The sequence below is a fragment of the Haliotis asinina genome, chromosome 15, assembly GCF_037392515.1.
Source record: "Haliotis asinina isolate JCU_RB_2024 chromosome 15, JCU_Hal_asi_v2, whole genome shotgun sequence".
Lineage (NCBI taxonomy): Eukaryota > Metazoa > Mollusca > Gastropoda > Lepetellida > Haliotidae > Haliotis > Haliotis asinina.
This window is the reverse complement of record NC_090294.1, coordinates 3870023-3884426: the sequence shown is the minus strand read 5'-3', so window position 1 is coordinate 3884426 and position 14404 is coordinate 3870023. Positions and strand designations below refer to the sequence as shown.

The window sequence follows — 14404 nt, the reverse complement described above, 5'->3', positions numbered from 1 at the left end:
TTTATGGAGGATGGCCTTTGTTGTAAGTGTGAACCAACATCATGACTATGATAACAAGATGGAAACTGGTAACTGTCTCAGGACTTTCAGATTGCCAAGTCAGGCTGGACTTGAAAGGGCTGAGTTTAAAATAAATGTAAATTCTAATTGATGTTGATGTAATAGTGGGAGGAGGCCCAAATATGAATGATAATTGTGGATGAATTGAGGTAAAGAAATGTTGGAGTCAGACCATGTGTTTCCAGGTATGTGTTGTATGCCATTGAGAGACGGCAGGAGATCAAGGAGAGTCACCCCGAGATTATGTTCTCCGACGTCACCAAGATACTGGGACAGGAGTGGTCCTCCATGTCTCCAGAGAAGAAACAGGTAGGGACATCTCTGGAAATAGTGTCTCACATACAAGCGCTGGAGGAACAATTTCGGTACAAATGAATGGTGTAGTTGATTGTTCAGGTCATGCGCATTATTGCATATCTTACCTTGTAGTCACAACAAGACACCTGTCAGGACACACGTAATTAGAATGGTGGTCCTGTTTCCTTGGAAACGTATGCTTCAGGCAGTCAATATTACTCGAACACATATAGTTTTGTTAGTCAAATAATAAGCATTTCAGTGGATGTTATTTTTTTATATTGTCCCTGTTATAGGGTCTTGTGAGGGACTACTTACGCTACTAAGCTGGTCCCTGGGTCCTTTTACATTCGCAAACTTGCAACATACACAAAAGTACCCATCTTACTGCAGGTATCCGATTTTCAGTGACAGATGTATAGTCAAGAATCAGTTCTGGTTCCAAATTGTTCAACCACCAAATAAGACTATTAGACCATACCAAGTGTATCTTGTTTTTCACTGGTCTTGTGAAGTGCTGTGACCTACTTTCAGGCCCAGTAGCATTTAAACATGTAATAATAATTATGAATACATTAACATGATCACACTTATAATAAATGATTACACTTACAACTATCATTGTTGTGGACAGATCCAAACAGTAGATCATATAGTGTAACAACATATGTGTTTAGAAATACCTCACGGAAGCCGAGGCCGACAAACAACGATACATAACGCAACTGAAAGTCTTCCAGCAGTCCGAAACCTACCAAAACTTCCTGAAGAAGAAGAAGCTCAAGGTTCTCTGTGGTAGGTTTTCATGTGGGAGTAACAGGTTTCTTCATTTGACTTTAACACCCTAAAGGTTCTGTGTGGTATGTCTTCATGTGGGAGATACAGGTTTCTTCATTTGACTTTATCATCCTAAACAATAACTGTTATAAAGGAGGTTTTGAGTGGAGAGGATGTCAGTGGGATTGTTTTGGGAGTGTTTAGCTGATGTGGCCTAAAGCACTCTCCATTCAGTCTTTGGTTGGTGGGGCAAGGTAGCCCAGTGAGGAATGTGTCATGCAAGGCAGCGGGACAGCCTTGTCATCAAAGCATTGGCTCATCATACCAAAGACCCTGGTTCAGTTTCCCTTTTGGGTACATTGTGTCAAGCTCATGCTTTCCCCTGCCATGATGTTTGAGGAATGTCACTAAACACCAGTATCACCCATTCAAGACCATCCAAGAAATCTGACCCAGCGGGCTCTGGTAAGAAACTAGCATGCAGAGTTGTGCCCCTTTCCTTCCAGGATCCAGCAGTTGTGGGTTCAAGTCTTGGATTCTTATTATGATCCTTGGTGTTACATGCTTTGACCTGGATCACTGTTTGCTGTTCCCATTCAAAGCAAGTCACACAGCTCTTGTAATGTTCACTAATATTCTCTGTCAAACACAACCAAATTGGGGGCGATGAGATAGTCAGTGGTTAAGCGTTCACTCAGCATGCCAAAGACCTGGGTTCGATTCCCCTCATGGATCCATTTCTGGTGTCCACTGATGTGATAGTGCTGGAAAATAAAGAAACTCGCTCACTCACAACCAAAATTATTTGAGAAACAGTGTTTGTCTGAGTTAAGAATGCGGATAAACCAGTGTTTCCATTGTCTTATTATATGTGCAGATCATAATTGAGATTTCTGATTAGAACATGGTCGTCCTTATTTGGTGACTAATTCCCAGATTCTTGGTTGATTGTCTGCCATTATTGTTGATTTTATCAGTGATTTGTTGGTATGCTTCATTGTGAAATGAGGCCCAGTGGATTTGGTGTAACCTTAAAATCACATCTTGGTGTAAAATGTATTGAGTAGTTTTTAGAATGTGTTGATTGTTGATTGATATAACTAATGTCAAGAATCCACAAAGAGGTTGTTGAATCAGTTCGGTACTACAACTTTCAATTCCCAGACTAATTTAGGGGCCTCCGTGTTGTAGTTTTAAGAGCATTCTCCCGGAGAATGGAAGATCGTAGGTTTGATCCTTGGATGTGTCGTAAGATATTGTATTTGTTGGTTCCTGCCTGGTGCTCAGGATTATTGCACAGACTGGTCGGCTTGGAGTCAGTGTAATGTGTGTGAGTGGGGTATTAATGCTTAACTGCGGCATGGTATCTCAGTGAGATGACTCTATTTTCTCAAGTGCATCGTGAAACTCTATTTCGCCTCACCTCTTTACATAGAAGACCGGTGAATCATCTGAATGTCCGGGGTAGAATAGGCCTTCAACAACCCATGCTTATCATAAAAGGTGACTATGCTTGTCATAAGTTGCAACTAACGGGATTGGGTGGTGAGGCTCGCTGACTTGGTTGACATGTCATCGGTTCCCAATTGAGCAGATCGATGCTCCTGTTGTTGATCACTGGATTGTCTGGTCTAGACTCTATTATTTACAGACCAATACCATATAGCTGGAATATTGCTGAGTGCGACGTAAACCTAAACTCACTCACTCTTTACATAGCATATGCTGTTTATAAATGGTCAGAGTGGGAAGATCTTGTCTCCAGAAATAGAAACGCTTGTGGTCATTGTATCTGTTTAGCCCCACCAATAATTTGTAGTGCTGGACAAGTTGTGTAATTTCTAAGGCTGCAGTTTCACACTAACCATGTACATATGGAATCACCAATAAAGGTGTTCATCCTTAATGTTTATTGTTATCTGACTCTCCAACTTCATGTTGATATGACTGATGTGTTTGTTGTGTTTTAGGGGAAGATTCCTCCCAACTTGATACAGGGGACCCATACTCCTCGCTGATTGATGTGGAGGTAGGTATCACGCTGTGCTCCCCATCTTGACTTTCTGCAATGCAATATGTTCGTAGTGTTATGGTCTATCATTCCTGCCCTTGTGCTGGTATTGATGGATGAGAATGAAGACACCTTTAAGATGTTCATATGTGATGTACTTGGCTAGCTGTCTAAGATGCCAGGCTAGTGATCATGAAAGTTTGGAGGTGCCAGAATCTAGCCCACCTGTGACCGGTAGTAAAAAGCTTGGAATCAGCTTTGTGTTTAGATGCCTTCAGTGTTGTCACATGCCTGAGTGTACAGTACATAATCCTGTGCTCTTAAAAGAACCCATGAATCCATTGGTAAATGACCAGATGGTGGCCACATGAATGTGTGCAAACACCTAGTTGCAGGTACAGCAACATGCAGTAAACCTGGATAAAGTACTGTGAATATATGTCCCAGTTCATCCAGGTGTAAAAAGGGAAAGGGAAAGTCACATTAATTTTGTGCGCCTAGTGGCTGCATGACTTTTATGATCTTTTGATGAGTTTTATGATGATTTGAGATTTAAAATATGATACACTGTTTGGACTGACATCCAGTGATCAAGGGAGAAAACAGAGCATGCATGTAGAGGGGACGGACTATAGCACTATGTAATTACCCATGTAATAATATTGTAATGGGCGTAATTATCTTCAACGCAAAGGACAAGAAAATTACTGAAGCAGTAAATATTTACTAGCATGACAAAGATGGATGACTGTGTTACCAAATAGCATTGTTGTTTTGGATTTTCATATGCCTACACAAAGGCGACTAATGGGTCAGATAGTTCCTAACTCACATCATTTCTAATCGAGTAGATCAATGCACATGTTGTTGATCACTGGATTGTCTAGTCCAGATGATTTACAGACTGCTGCCATATAACTTGAATATTGTGAAAAAACAAACTAAAGCAAACATATAAGTATTGTGTCTGTCTTCAGGAGGACTCCATCAGCGAGCTGTACTGCCGAGTGTGTAACCAGTATTTTAGCTCCGTACACAACAAGAAGGAGCACATGTTTGGCAGACAACACTTACAGGCCATCACAGGTCAGGCCATGATTACTTGGGGCAGACAGTTTCAGTTCGTCTCACTGAAACATATAGTGACCTGATACATCACAGCACTTTGCTTATAGCCAAACTGTTGGTCCATCTCATGCTTTAGGACATATCTTCTTCAACTACAAGTCCATCCTACTGTAAATCACTAGAAAAGTGAACATTTAACAAATACATGTTTCTAGAGTAACTTAGGATTAGTATTTTTGCCACATTTTGTTTTTCTAACTTTTGAAATTCATCTGCTTATTAGGGTGTCTGTATTTTCATTTCACCATCCCTGAATCTACAAGGCCTATGATGCAAATGATTTGCAGAAATTATCCTTACTGTGGTGTCTGTAAAATTTGATCCCAGGATTTTAATCAAATGTTAAACATGGCCAGCATGGGAGCAGTGTTTAGTAACCTATCAATACCATATATTAGTACCCAACCTCAGACTGGTCTGCCACCGTGCTGCATCAGATTATCATCAAAATTTTTATCAGCATGCAAATGTAAATAACATAAGAAAGATATCATGTTTTCTGGTAGGTACTCATGTTTGGTTGAATTACTTAAACGAAGAAATTTGACTGCTGATACTTTTCTGAAACTACTTAACACAAGAAAGAATGTCCTTATGACTCGGTAATTGGAATGATATTAGTCATTTAGGCAGAGGAACTATCCAAGGTCTTAAAATACATGACCCCTGAAGGTCCCGGGGTAGAATAGGCCTTCAGCAACCCATGCTTGCCATAAAAGGCGACTATGCTTGTCGTAAGAGGCGACTAACGGGATCGCTGGTCAGGCTCGCTGACTTGGTTGACACATGTCATCGGTTCCCCATTGCGCAGCTTGATGCTCATGTTGTTGATCACTTAATTGTCTGGTCCAGACTCGATTATTTACAGACCACTGCCATATAGCTGGAATTTTGTTGAGTGAGGCGTAAAACTAAACTCACTCACTCACTTAAAATGCATACCTTGACAAAGTCGTAGGTTTCAAATATGTCTCTTGTGGTCTTAAAGTTTTTGTCTCTGTAGGGGGAAATGTGTTTTGTATTTGTATGTAATGGAAACATTTTCTGAATATAATAGAATATGTCACTAGTGAGATAGTTATTGTTGAAATGTTGCTGGCATACTTCCATCACAGGTGAGCTTGAGAAGGAGATGGAACGTCAGCAACAGCAGAATTTGTCCTCAACCTCACTTCTGACCTCTGACCTCAACACAGAGAGCCTGACCTCTGACATGGACCTGGTTGAGGGACCAAGGCTGTCGATGCCGGTTGACATCGGAAGTTTTATTCAGGAATTTGAACAGAGAAATGTTGGTGAGTAACATGTCACGTGTGGGTTACAGGCCATGCCCTTGCAAAGGTGACATGTGCCTTTTCATCAGTGACTAGTGCTGGAGAAACACAGTTTGTCTCTTCACATGTGAGGGGTGATGGGCTAGCCAAGTGGTTGAAGCGCTCTCTCATCACGATGAAGACCTTGGTTGATTCCCAACAGTACAATGTGTGAAGCAAATTTCTGGTGTCCCATGCCATAATGTTGCTGGAATATTGCTAAAAGTGGCATAAAACTGAACTCACTCACTCATTCTTCATTTGTGACAAGTCCAAACATGGAAAGGTTGGACTGGTGGAGAGACAATGTTTATGACAAGTAGGCAAGCAATGGCAGTAAGCAAACCCGTTTGGTTTGTGAAAGGGAGAGAGATGTAGTCTAGTGCACATGCAGTTCTTGACGGTGAAATTGATTCTGTGCATTGCTGTACACGTCTTGCCCATAAAGCTCTCCTAAATAACCTGGGGCCCCTTCTCTCACAATGATAATACGGGTCAATTGTTGGGTCGATGCTTTTCCTTATTTGCAAGCCCTTACCGTTAATTGCTGTGATACGGTCGAGATATTGCTGATTGAGGAATAATGAACCTACATGTGTGGTCAAAAATCTTAGAGTGGTCCTTGGAAAGATTGATTGTTGTCATAAATTAACAGTTGCAAGCACACACACACATATAAATGCTTTTATTTAGCTATCTATCCGTAACCAGTATGTGTGTGTTTGTTCAGAACGGGAACAAGAGATCAAGACGCTGCGCCGGGCCCTGAAGACGTCTCAAGAAGGCCATGTGAACATGTGCAAGGAGATACAGACTCTCAAGGTGGCTGACAACTCCACACTTGCATCACTAATGTTTAACATACTGCAGTTAGCTTTGTGTAATTACAACCAATTATCAGAGGCTTGTGATCACAGTGTCCCCTGAGTGTGTAGGCTAGGGATGACACTGCTACAAAAAGACGTACATCAGACCGTATTACCTGAGGGAGGAGCATTAAGCGTATTAAACCAACTATCAAGATGATATTGTATTTTATCTTGAAGATCGCTACCAACTATATGACATGTAAACATGTAAACTGTTTCTCAATTGAATTTTTCAAATCAGTGAAATATATTCCGACAAGCTTAAAGGTCACATGCAACCAAACAATCAAACATAATTAAAATTATAAATAAAACACAATTATCATTTACTCATGACTTATAGTATACATTGTCACTTGTAAAAAAACACAAATAAACAAAATTATAAGCGTACAATCATGATTCAAAAGTGCAATATTTTGTACTTGGGCTTACTTTCCTGGAAACGGAGCCCTCAGGAGACCAAACCCAGTCATAGGGGTGCAATCAAGTGTAACGACGGCTTCCGATTGGCTACTTCATTTACGAATGAAAGATGATCGGTTTGATGGGCATTTTAGAAGTATGGTGAGAAAGTAAGAGTCTTTATGGATAACAACGTCATTAATTGTACTTGATTCATCATTTCATTATGGATTCATATACCGTTGTCAAACAAAATCCTTTACACTAGAGGAAGTTGTTATTCATAAAGAATGTATATTGTTATGTTGGGTTTTGTAAATACATGTTCTCTGAATTTGCATTCGACCCAATCAAAAATCATCTCAGTAGAGATGGTGAACTAAATTTAGTGAATCGATTCAACTCCAATTTTTCGCAGGCTTTTTTTCATCACATTTTTTTTAACTTTATAGGTTGAATTGGCATTCTTGATGATTTGTTTTGGTGTAAGAGCATACCGAAAGGTATCAGAATCTGCACAGTTGTGTTTTGCGTTGCATGTGACCTTTAATTGTCCCTCGCTGCAGTAGGGAACGCCAGGCTACGTATTCAGCAATGTCTGTACATACATGTATGTACATCCGTCCATCTGTCTGTATGTCCCAAATTTTTAACTTACCTTACCATAGGTCTTATGCATATTACCTCAAGCTTCGCTAGAAGAGATCAGACAGTCGTTGATTCGCCATTCCCTAGATGGCTACCTCATGTAATCTACGAATGTAGTCACGGAAGTGACGTGATCTCCCCACTCGCGCAAGCGCGAACAATCCAAAAATCACTTTTACTTCTAGCGTTCGTCTGTTCGGACGTTTTTTTGGTTCGCTTAGTTTACCTACTTTGTGGTTCAATAAAGTTGTTCCTCACGGGTAGGTATGGTTTGTATCCCTTAGGTGTGCGTGTTAAGGTAAGTAATCATTTAACTGCACTTACTTTGCTACCTCGTGTTGTTTTGTTTTTTTCTCTCACTTCGGGGTGGGTTCGCCCGCGTCGTGTGTGAGTGAGGCATGGCGTCCGTGGGGGTATTATATCTTGCTGGTTTTTTCTTCCTCCATGTGGTTTCCATGTCGATTAGTATTTTTGCCCATGTTTCACTGCATTTATACGTTTTTTCGTGCCACGTTGCGATGTATGCAGGTAGCCTTTCTGGTTGTTTGCCCTTCGCTGTCACGAGCTTACGGGCGTGCCTACTTTATAGTGGGGGTGCGTTGGTGCTGCATTTCTGGTGTAGGGGTGTTTTTTTCTACCTCCTAGCGTTGGTTTCCACGCATTGTTATGTCTTGTTTTGTTACAGTTAACTGTGTATGTCTCGCCAGTTTTACACTATCAGCTAGGGGCAGAAATCAGCGAAAGTTCCTCACCCTTGGTGCCCGGATTGTGCGTCTCTAGCCTGCTCTTTTGACGGACGCTGCCAGTACTGCGAGTCGTTATTGGTGGCGGATTTCAAGACTTTATTGCGGCTAAGAAGAAGCTTTTTGCACAGCAGTAGAGAAGGATGTCGTCTCAAGCGTGGTCGTTGGGATCTCTGCCGGACGACCCTGACTTACAACCGCCTTCAGCGACTGTGCCGACGCCTGGGATGGGGCGTTCGTCCGTGACGCCTGTATGCTGTATGCCCCGGAACCACCTCGCCTGGATTACATCGTGGATCTGTTTTCATCCAGATGCCTTGTCTCATCCGGAAGTCCAGAGGTTCCTGCGCTCCCTGCTGACGCCCGGTGCTGCTGCGATGCCAGCGTCTATCCCGACACCAGCACCTATGCCGACACCAGCGCCTGTGCTTACGCCAGTGCCTATACCTACGTCAGCGCCTATCCCGACACCAGCGTTTATGTCTACACCATCGCCTGTGCTTCCGCCAGCACCTATGCCTGCGCCAGCGCCTATGCCTACGTCAGCGCCTATCCCGACACCAGCGTTTATGTCTACACCATCGCCTGTACTTACTCCAGCACCTATGCCTGCGCCAGCGCCTATCCTGACGTCAGCGCTTATCCCGTCACCAGCGTTTATGTCTACACCATCGCCTGTGCTTACGCCAGTGCCTATCCGGACGTCAGCGCTTATCCCGACACCAGCGCCTATGCCGACGCCGGACCCTGTGCCAGCGCCAGCGCCTGCGCCTTACCGTACACCCAGGGTGTTGCATACGTTGTCCAGGGAAGAGGTTTTGCACGACAGCTGGATGAAGGGCGATCTCGGCGCAGATCACGCTCCAGGTTCCCTGGGAGTTGGTGATCCTGTACCCTCCACAGTAGTCTTTGTCGGCGCTCTCGGTCAAGCTCACGGTCCCCGCGTCGCCCTTTTGAATGAGGACTCTCGCTTTACTACCAGGTGAAGACGTTGCTTGCAATCCCAGTCCATATCACCTCGGTGCTCCTCCAGATCTCGGCGTTTGCGGTAGCCGGAACCACCTTGAATCCCGTCCAAGGAATCTGCTGCTCATGCATCGACTTCGTCTTCTACACTGTGGCGTGATTCGAATCCCGTGTCCTGGGAGGACCGGGAGGAACAGATTTTTTTGCCCGGACTTCGACGAGGAGGCAGGAGACGACGGCGACGGTGATGGCACTTAACTACCCTTATCAGTTGTCTTCGAGTGGACTGCCCTTCGCCTTCGGTTGATTCCAGCAACCTTGCAGCAATTCATTTATCGCCGGAGCTACTCATCCCGCTGTTGTTAAATGCGGTCTTTGCGAAATTGTCATCTAATCCGAATTTCAAGCGTGTAAGTCCAGGAAGTCAGATTACAAGATACACAGCCTGGTTTTCGCGAACAGCGTGGCTGTCCTGGGTGAATCTCTGTAGCAGTTATTGGGCTCCTCGCAGCACTCTTACAGAGTGCAGGATTCTAAGCGGGTGGCATTGAAGACTGAACTCAAGCAAATGTTTAAGCCGTTTTCTGCGCTGGCGTCAGCTACATCGGCGGCGGCGATGGACTGGTCTGAAGACAACGCCTCGAGGATCAATCACCTTACCAGGTATTCCTATGCCGGTAGGCGGGAGACTGGGTGTCCTTTGGAGGGACTGGTCGCATCCTCGAAGATCCTTACGTTACAGTTTGTCTACATAAGCCTCAAGCGGAGAAAGTTTTCTTTCACTTGCTTTACTCATTTGGTCACGAAGATTCTTCGAGACAACAACTAAGTGCCACGTCTAACTACACCTCGTGATTACAAGAGAGGACGGCATTTATCCTCGGGGAAAAATTGCCAACACATCTACCTGGAAAGCTATTGTCTACTTCAGTTTCAAGTGGCGGAACAGTTTTCGCACGCTTTACTCATTTACACACGTGCTCGCCAAACAGCATGGTTACGGTCAAGCCTACAGGCTAGCAAGGAAACACCGTTTACAAGATTTCATGATGATCAGTTATGTGCTACACCGGTGACGTCACGTCTACATTTTGATTGGTCCCCGAGAGACAACGCCCTGCAAAGGATCCCAGGGTCGTTACATCTACTATCTGATTGGTCATCGAGGGACAACGCCCTGCGCAGAATGTGTTGTTTTATTCTAGTGTTAGCAAGTTGTCTGCAGTGACTTACAGTCATTTTACGATGGGAAGATGTCGTTTACACTCTAGACTAGCAGTCTACAGCAGCATTGGATGCCTCTAGTCGGCATAGAGATCCTCTAACATTAGTCTGAACGCTGCCTGTCAGGAGGCATGCAGCGATGTATGGCAGTTTCTGATCGGACAGACAGCCAGCTTTAAATAGACTTCATTGAAATGTCAACACATTCATAATAAACAGCGTGGTCGTTCTGAAGTCAAATAATGACGCATTCTTCACGGCATACAAGCTTTTCTTGAGAGAGATGGACTTCATTATCAGGCTGTTAAGTCAGCTTGGATGACTTGAGGATCTAACTCCGCGGGATTTAATTCATCACATCGCCGTCCCAGGTTCGGGAGTCAAAGTTCAAGGCGATGTTATACACAAGCTGTACTCTGCCCGTTGTCACTGTGTCAGTGATAATGTCTACTCGATTTGCTCACTTCACCTCAGGATATGATCAGACGTAGACGTCCACTATTACGTCTATGACAGGGATCATGATTTCAAGACAGGTTTACGACATTGGACGTCTCGACACCACACCCGTGGTAGACGCGCTGGTCAATGTTTGCGTAGGAACTTACACATTTGAGCCGTCATTCAACAACCATCTTTAGGTAGACACGTCTCTCCAAGGATTGAGTGCCTATCTAGTCAAGGAGGAGTGCCTATCTAGTCAAGGAGGTTGCAGCAGGATTCTGGAAGAGTGGAGATCTATCTCTTCACATCACCCAGTTAAAGATGAAAGCGGTGATGCATGTCTATCATTGGTTGACAGCACCGAGAGACAAGCTACTGATGATCCTTACGGACAACTCTATGGTAGCCTTCTAGGTAATCAAGGGTCAAGGAGGCCTCGACCTCTACTACACTTCTTGTCGTTTCTACCCTTCGACGTGGTCGAGTCAGATCCTCCAAATAAAAGTATCTCTCATACCAGGAGCCTGCATCTTCATGGCAGACGCCTTATCTCGCCCCCTACGTATATCACCAACAGAGAATATTGTGTGTCGAAACACTTTCAAATAATCAGCTTCTAGAGTGGGACCAATTGCTGTACCATCCTCACAATCGGACACTGCACCTGGATCCGCCGCAATTTCATCTTTGTGCCTGGACCATCTGTGAAGTCTTGAGGGCCAAGGGGTACTCATCTCAAGTGGCGAAGTTAATCGCCCTGGAGCACAGGATTTCCACTCAGTGGACCTGCAGGCGTGGACGATTGATGTGATGTCCCTGTCGTGGGAAGGTCTGGACGCTTACTCATTTCCACCATCAGCCCTTCTCACAGAAGTGGTGACCAAGGTCAAGCAGACTCAGAACCTGCGACTGCCTTTGGTCGCGCCTTGGTGGCCAGCCAGGCCATGCTTCCCCGACCTGCGTCTTCTCACCAGCAGAGAGTCGTACCAGCTTCCAGGTTAGTTACGTCTGCTTTGACATCCGCACAGTCGGCAGCTTCATCTGGACCCGCTGAGATTTCATCTTCACGGTTGGGTCATCTGCAGAAGGCATTGAGAGTTAAGGGCTAGTGAGTGGCAAGCGTCCTAGCTTGTGTGCATCGTATGTCCGCTAGGTCCTTATATGACGACAAGTGACGCTCATTGGAGAGTTTTTGTGTTCAAGACCGCAAGATCCTATGACAGCTTCTCCACAGTTTTTAGCGAACTTCCTCCTGTTCCTGCATAACTGCAAGCATCTTAGAGGCAGTACTTTGGGGACTTATCTGTCGGCTTTGAACTCCTTCTTGGCGATTAAAGCGGATAAACAGATTTCCAAGATACCACAGCTTATTGCGCTACTCAAGCCTTTCAAATTGGAGGACCAGAAAGTTAAGCTTCATCCTCCAGCTTGGGACCTCAACATCGTCCTACAACATCTTAGAGGACCTCCGTATGAGCCGTATGAGAGGAAGCCTCCTTCATGTATTTCGTCTAAAAGACGGTCTTCCTTCTAGCGTTGGCTACTGCGGCTAGAGTTAGTGAAATTCATGCCCTGGACGTCACACATGTTCGCTTTGAGCAGTCAAGGCATGGACAAGCCTCCTTGGGTCTCCTATGGGATTTTGTGGCCAAGAATCAGCTTCCTGGACAGCCAGACAGGCTGTTCTCCATTCCTCCTGCATCTTCAGTCTTGGGACAACATGCCTTAGAGGAGGTGCGACTGTGTCTCGTTCGAGCCCTCAGATGTTACATCCGGAAGTTGGCTTCTAAGAGACGTTCCCGTAAAAGAATGTTCATCCCACTTTCGACTACCTGCAAGGGGAGGTGAACAGGAACACAGTCGACTTATGGCTTCGATCTACGATCCTGACGGTTTTTGATGCCAAGCATCTACCTCATCCGGTGGCGAACAACCCACACGAGATCAGAGCGTTGGCATCTACCTTGGCCCTCCATAGTAATTGCACAGTGCCACGAACTATGGAAGGCTGCTTTTGGAAGTGGTCTACTGTCTTCGCTTCCCACTACCTGGGGGACTTGGCAGTTGAGGACATGGAGGGACTACAGTCCGTTGGTGGTTGCCCAGCAACTTACCCGGCCGGCCGCCCTTTAGGTAATAACACTGTTTCTTACCGTTGGTCTTAAGATTAACCTCACCTTCAGGGTGCGTCGGTTTTTTCTTTGGAGTTCCCTAGGGTTACTCTTTGTCCTGCTTCCAGGTTTGTCCTGTGACTGTTGACATGGGTCTCCCAGGTTCTCCTAATGCATGTGCACTGGTTGCTGAGGGATGGTCCTCTGGAGTCCACACCACCATCCATCTGTCGAAGCCATATGCATAAGACCTATGGTAAGGTAAGTTAAAAATTTATTAAAATCTAAATATTTTAGATATTTAAATACTTACCTTACCATAGGGCGGTGACTCCCTCCCAACGCTGGATGCTCCTCCCCACTCTGGACTCTTCGGACCTTCCTGTTGCCAGTAAAAGTGATTTTTGGATTGTTCGCGCTTGCGCGAGTGGGGAGATCACGTCACTTCCGTGACTACATTCGTAGATTACATGAGGTAGCCATCTAGGGAATGGCGAATCAACGACTGTCTGATCTCTTCTAGCGAAGCTTGAGGTAATATGCATAAGACCTATGGTAAGGTAAGTATTTAAATATCTAAAATATTTAGATTTTAATAATTCTTGTTAATTGTACCAAATGTTTTCATATTGGGGATTGGGGATTACGCAGGCACCAGTTGGTTTAGGTAACTTTGATCTCATCTTCAAGGTCACCATGACACTTTGACCACTTTTCAAACTTGTGTTAAAGCGATATCTCACGAACTGTAGTACACAATATCTTTTAATTCGGTGACAGCCTACCCAGTGTATTCAAATTTGGTAACAGCCTTTATTTGGGGTTTACACAGACACCATTTGATTTGGGTGATCTTGACCTTATCTTCAAAGTCACCCCAACACTTTGACCAGTTTTCAAACTCTTGTAAGAGCAATATGTCATGAATCATTGCGCCCAATATCTTCAATTATACTGAATGGCAAAAGATAGTTTCGAAAATATAAAATCCCATAAAAGTAAGCGTTCATATTTATGTCTTCTATTTAAAAACTTGACAGGAAAAACAAAGTTGCATTTCTTTCGTTGTTAAGTTTATGTCGACGCATCTTCATTGGGTGATTATGCTGATACTGTTCATATCAGACATCTTGTTTGTGAGTTGTAAAGTTGTAAATATTTCATTCTTTAGTTGCACAGAGACATTGCCATATTTGGGGCAAACACTTGTTATGTTTAAATTGAGTGTTCACCAAATAAAATAATAAAATAGTCCAGATAAAGCAGTGAGAGTCTGTATAATGAGTGTGTACATAGTAAACTCAAACAAAGCTAATCAAACGGTTTTTAAACTCCAGTCACTTCATGTGTCATATTATGATGACATACGATTATTAGCAACACAACATCTCTGTAGAGTGTTTGGTGG

At 44.1% G+C, this 14404-nt stretch overlaps 1 protein-coding gene across 1 annotated transcript in view; it reads left to right on the top strand.

Annotated features, from left to right (window-relative positions):
* The window catches only part of LOC137265616 (high mobility group protein 20A-like), a 34052-nt gene that overhangs the window by 14233 nt on the left and 5415 nt on the right, over window positions 1–14404 (top strand). The window contains exons 5-10 of the mRNA XM_067801048.1: window positions 246–369; window positions 1035–1152; window positions 3105–3163; window positions 4123–4231; window positions 5389–5568; window positions 6317–6408. Of these exons, the coding sequence (XP_067657149.1) occupies window positions 246–369; window positions 1035–1152; window positions 3105–3163; window positions 4123–4231; window positions 5389–5568; window positions 6317–6408 (682 nt within the window). The remainder of the gene's footprint in view (window positions 1–245; window positions 370–1034; window positions 1153–3104; window positions 3164–4122; window positions 4232–5388; window positions 5569–6316; window positions 6409–14404) is intronic.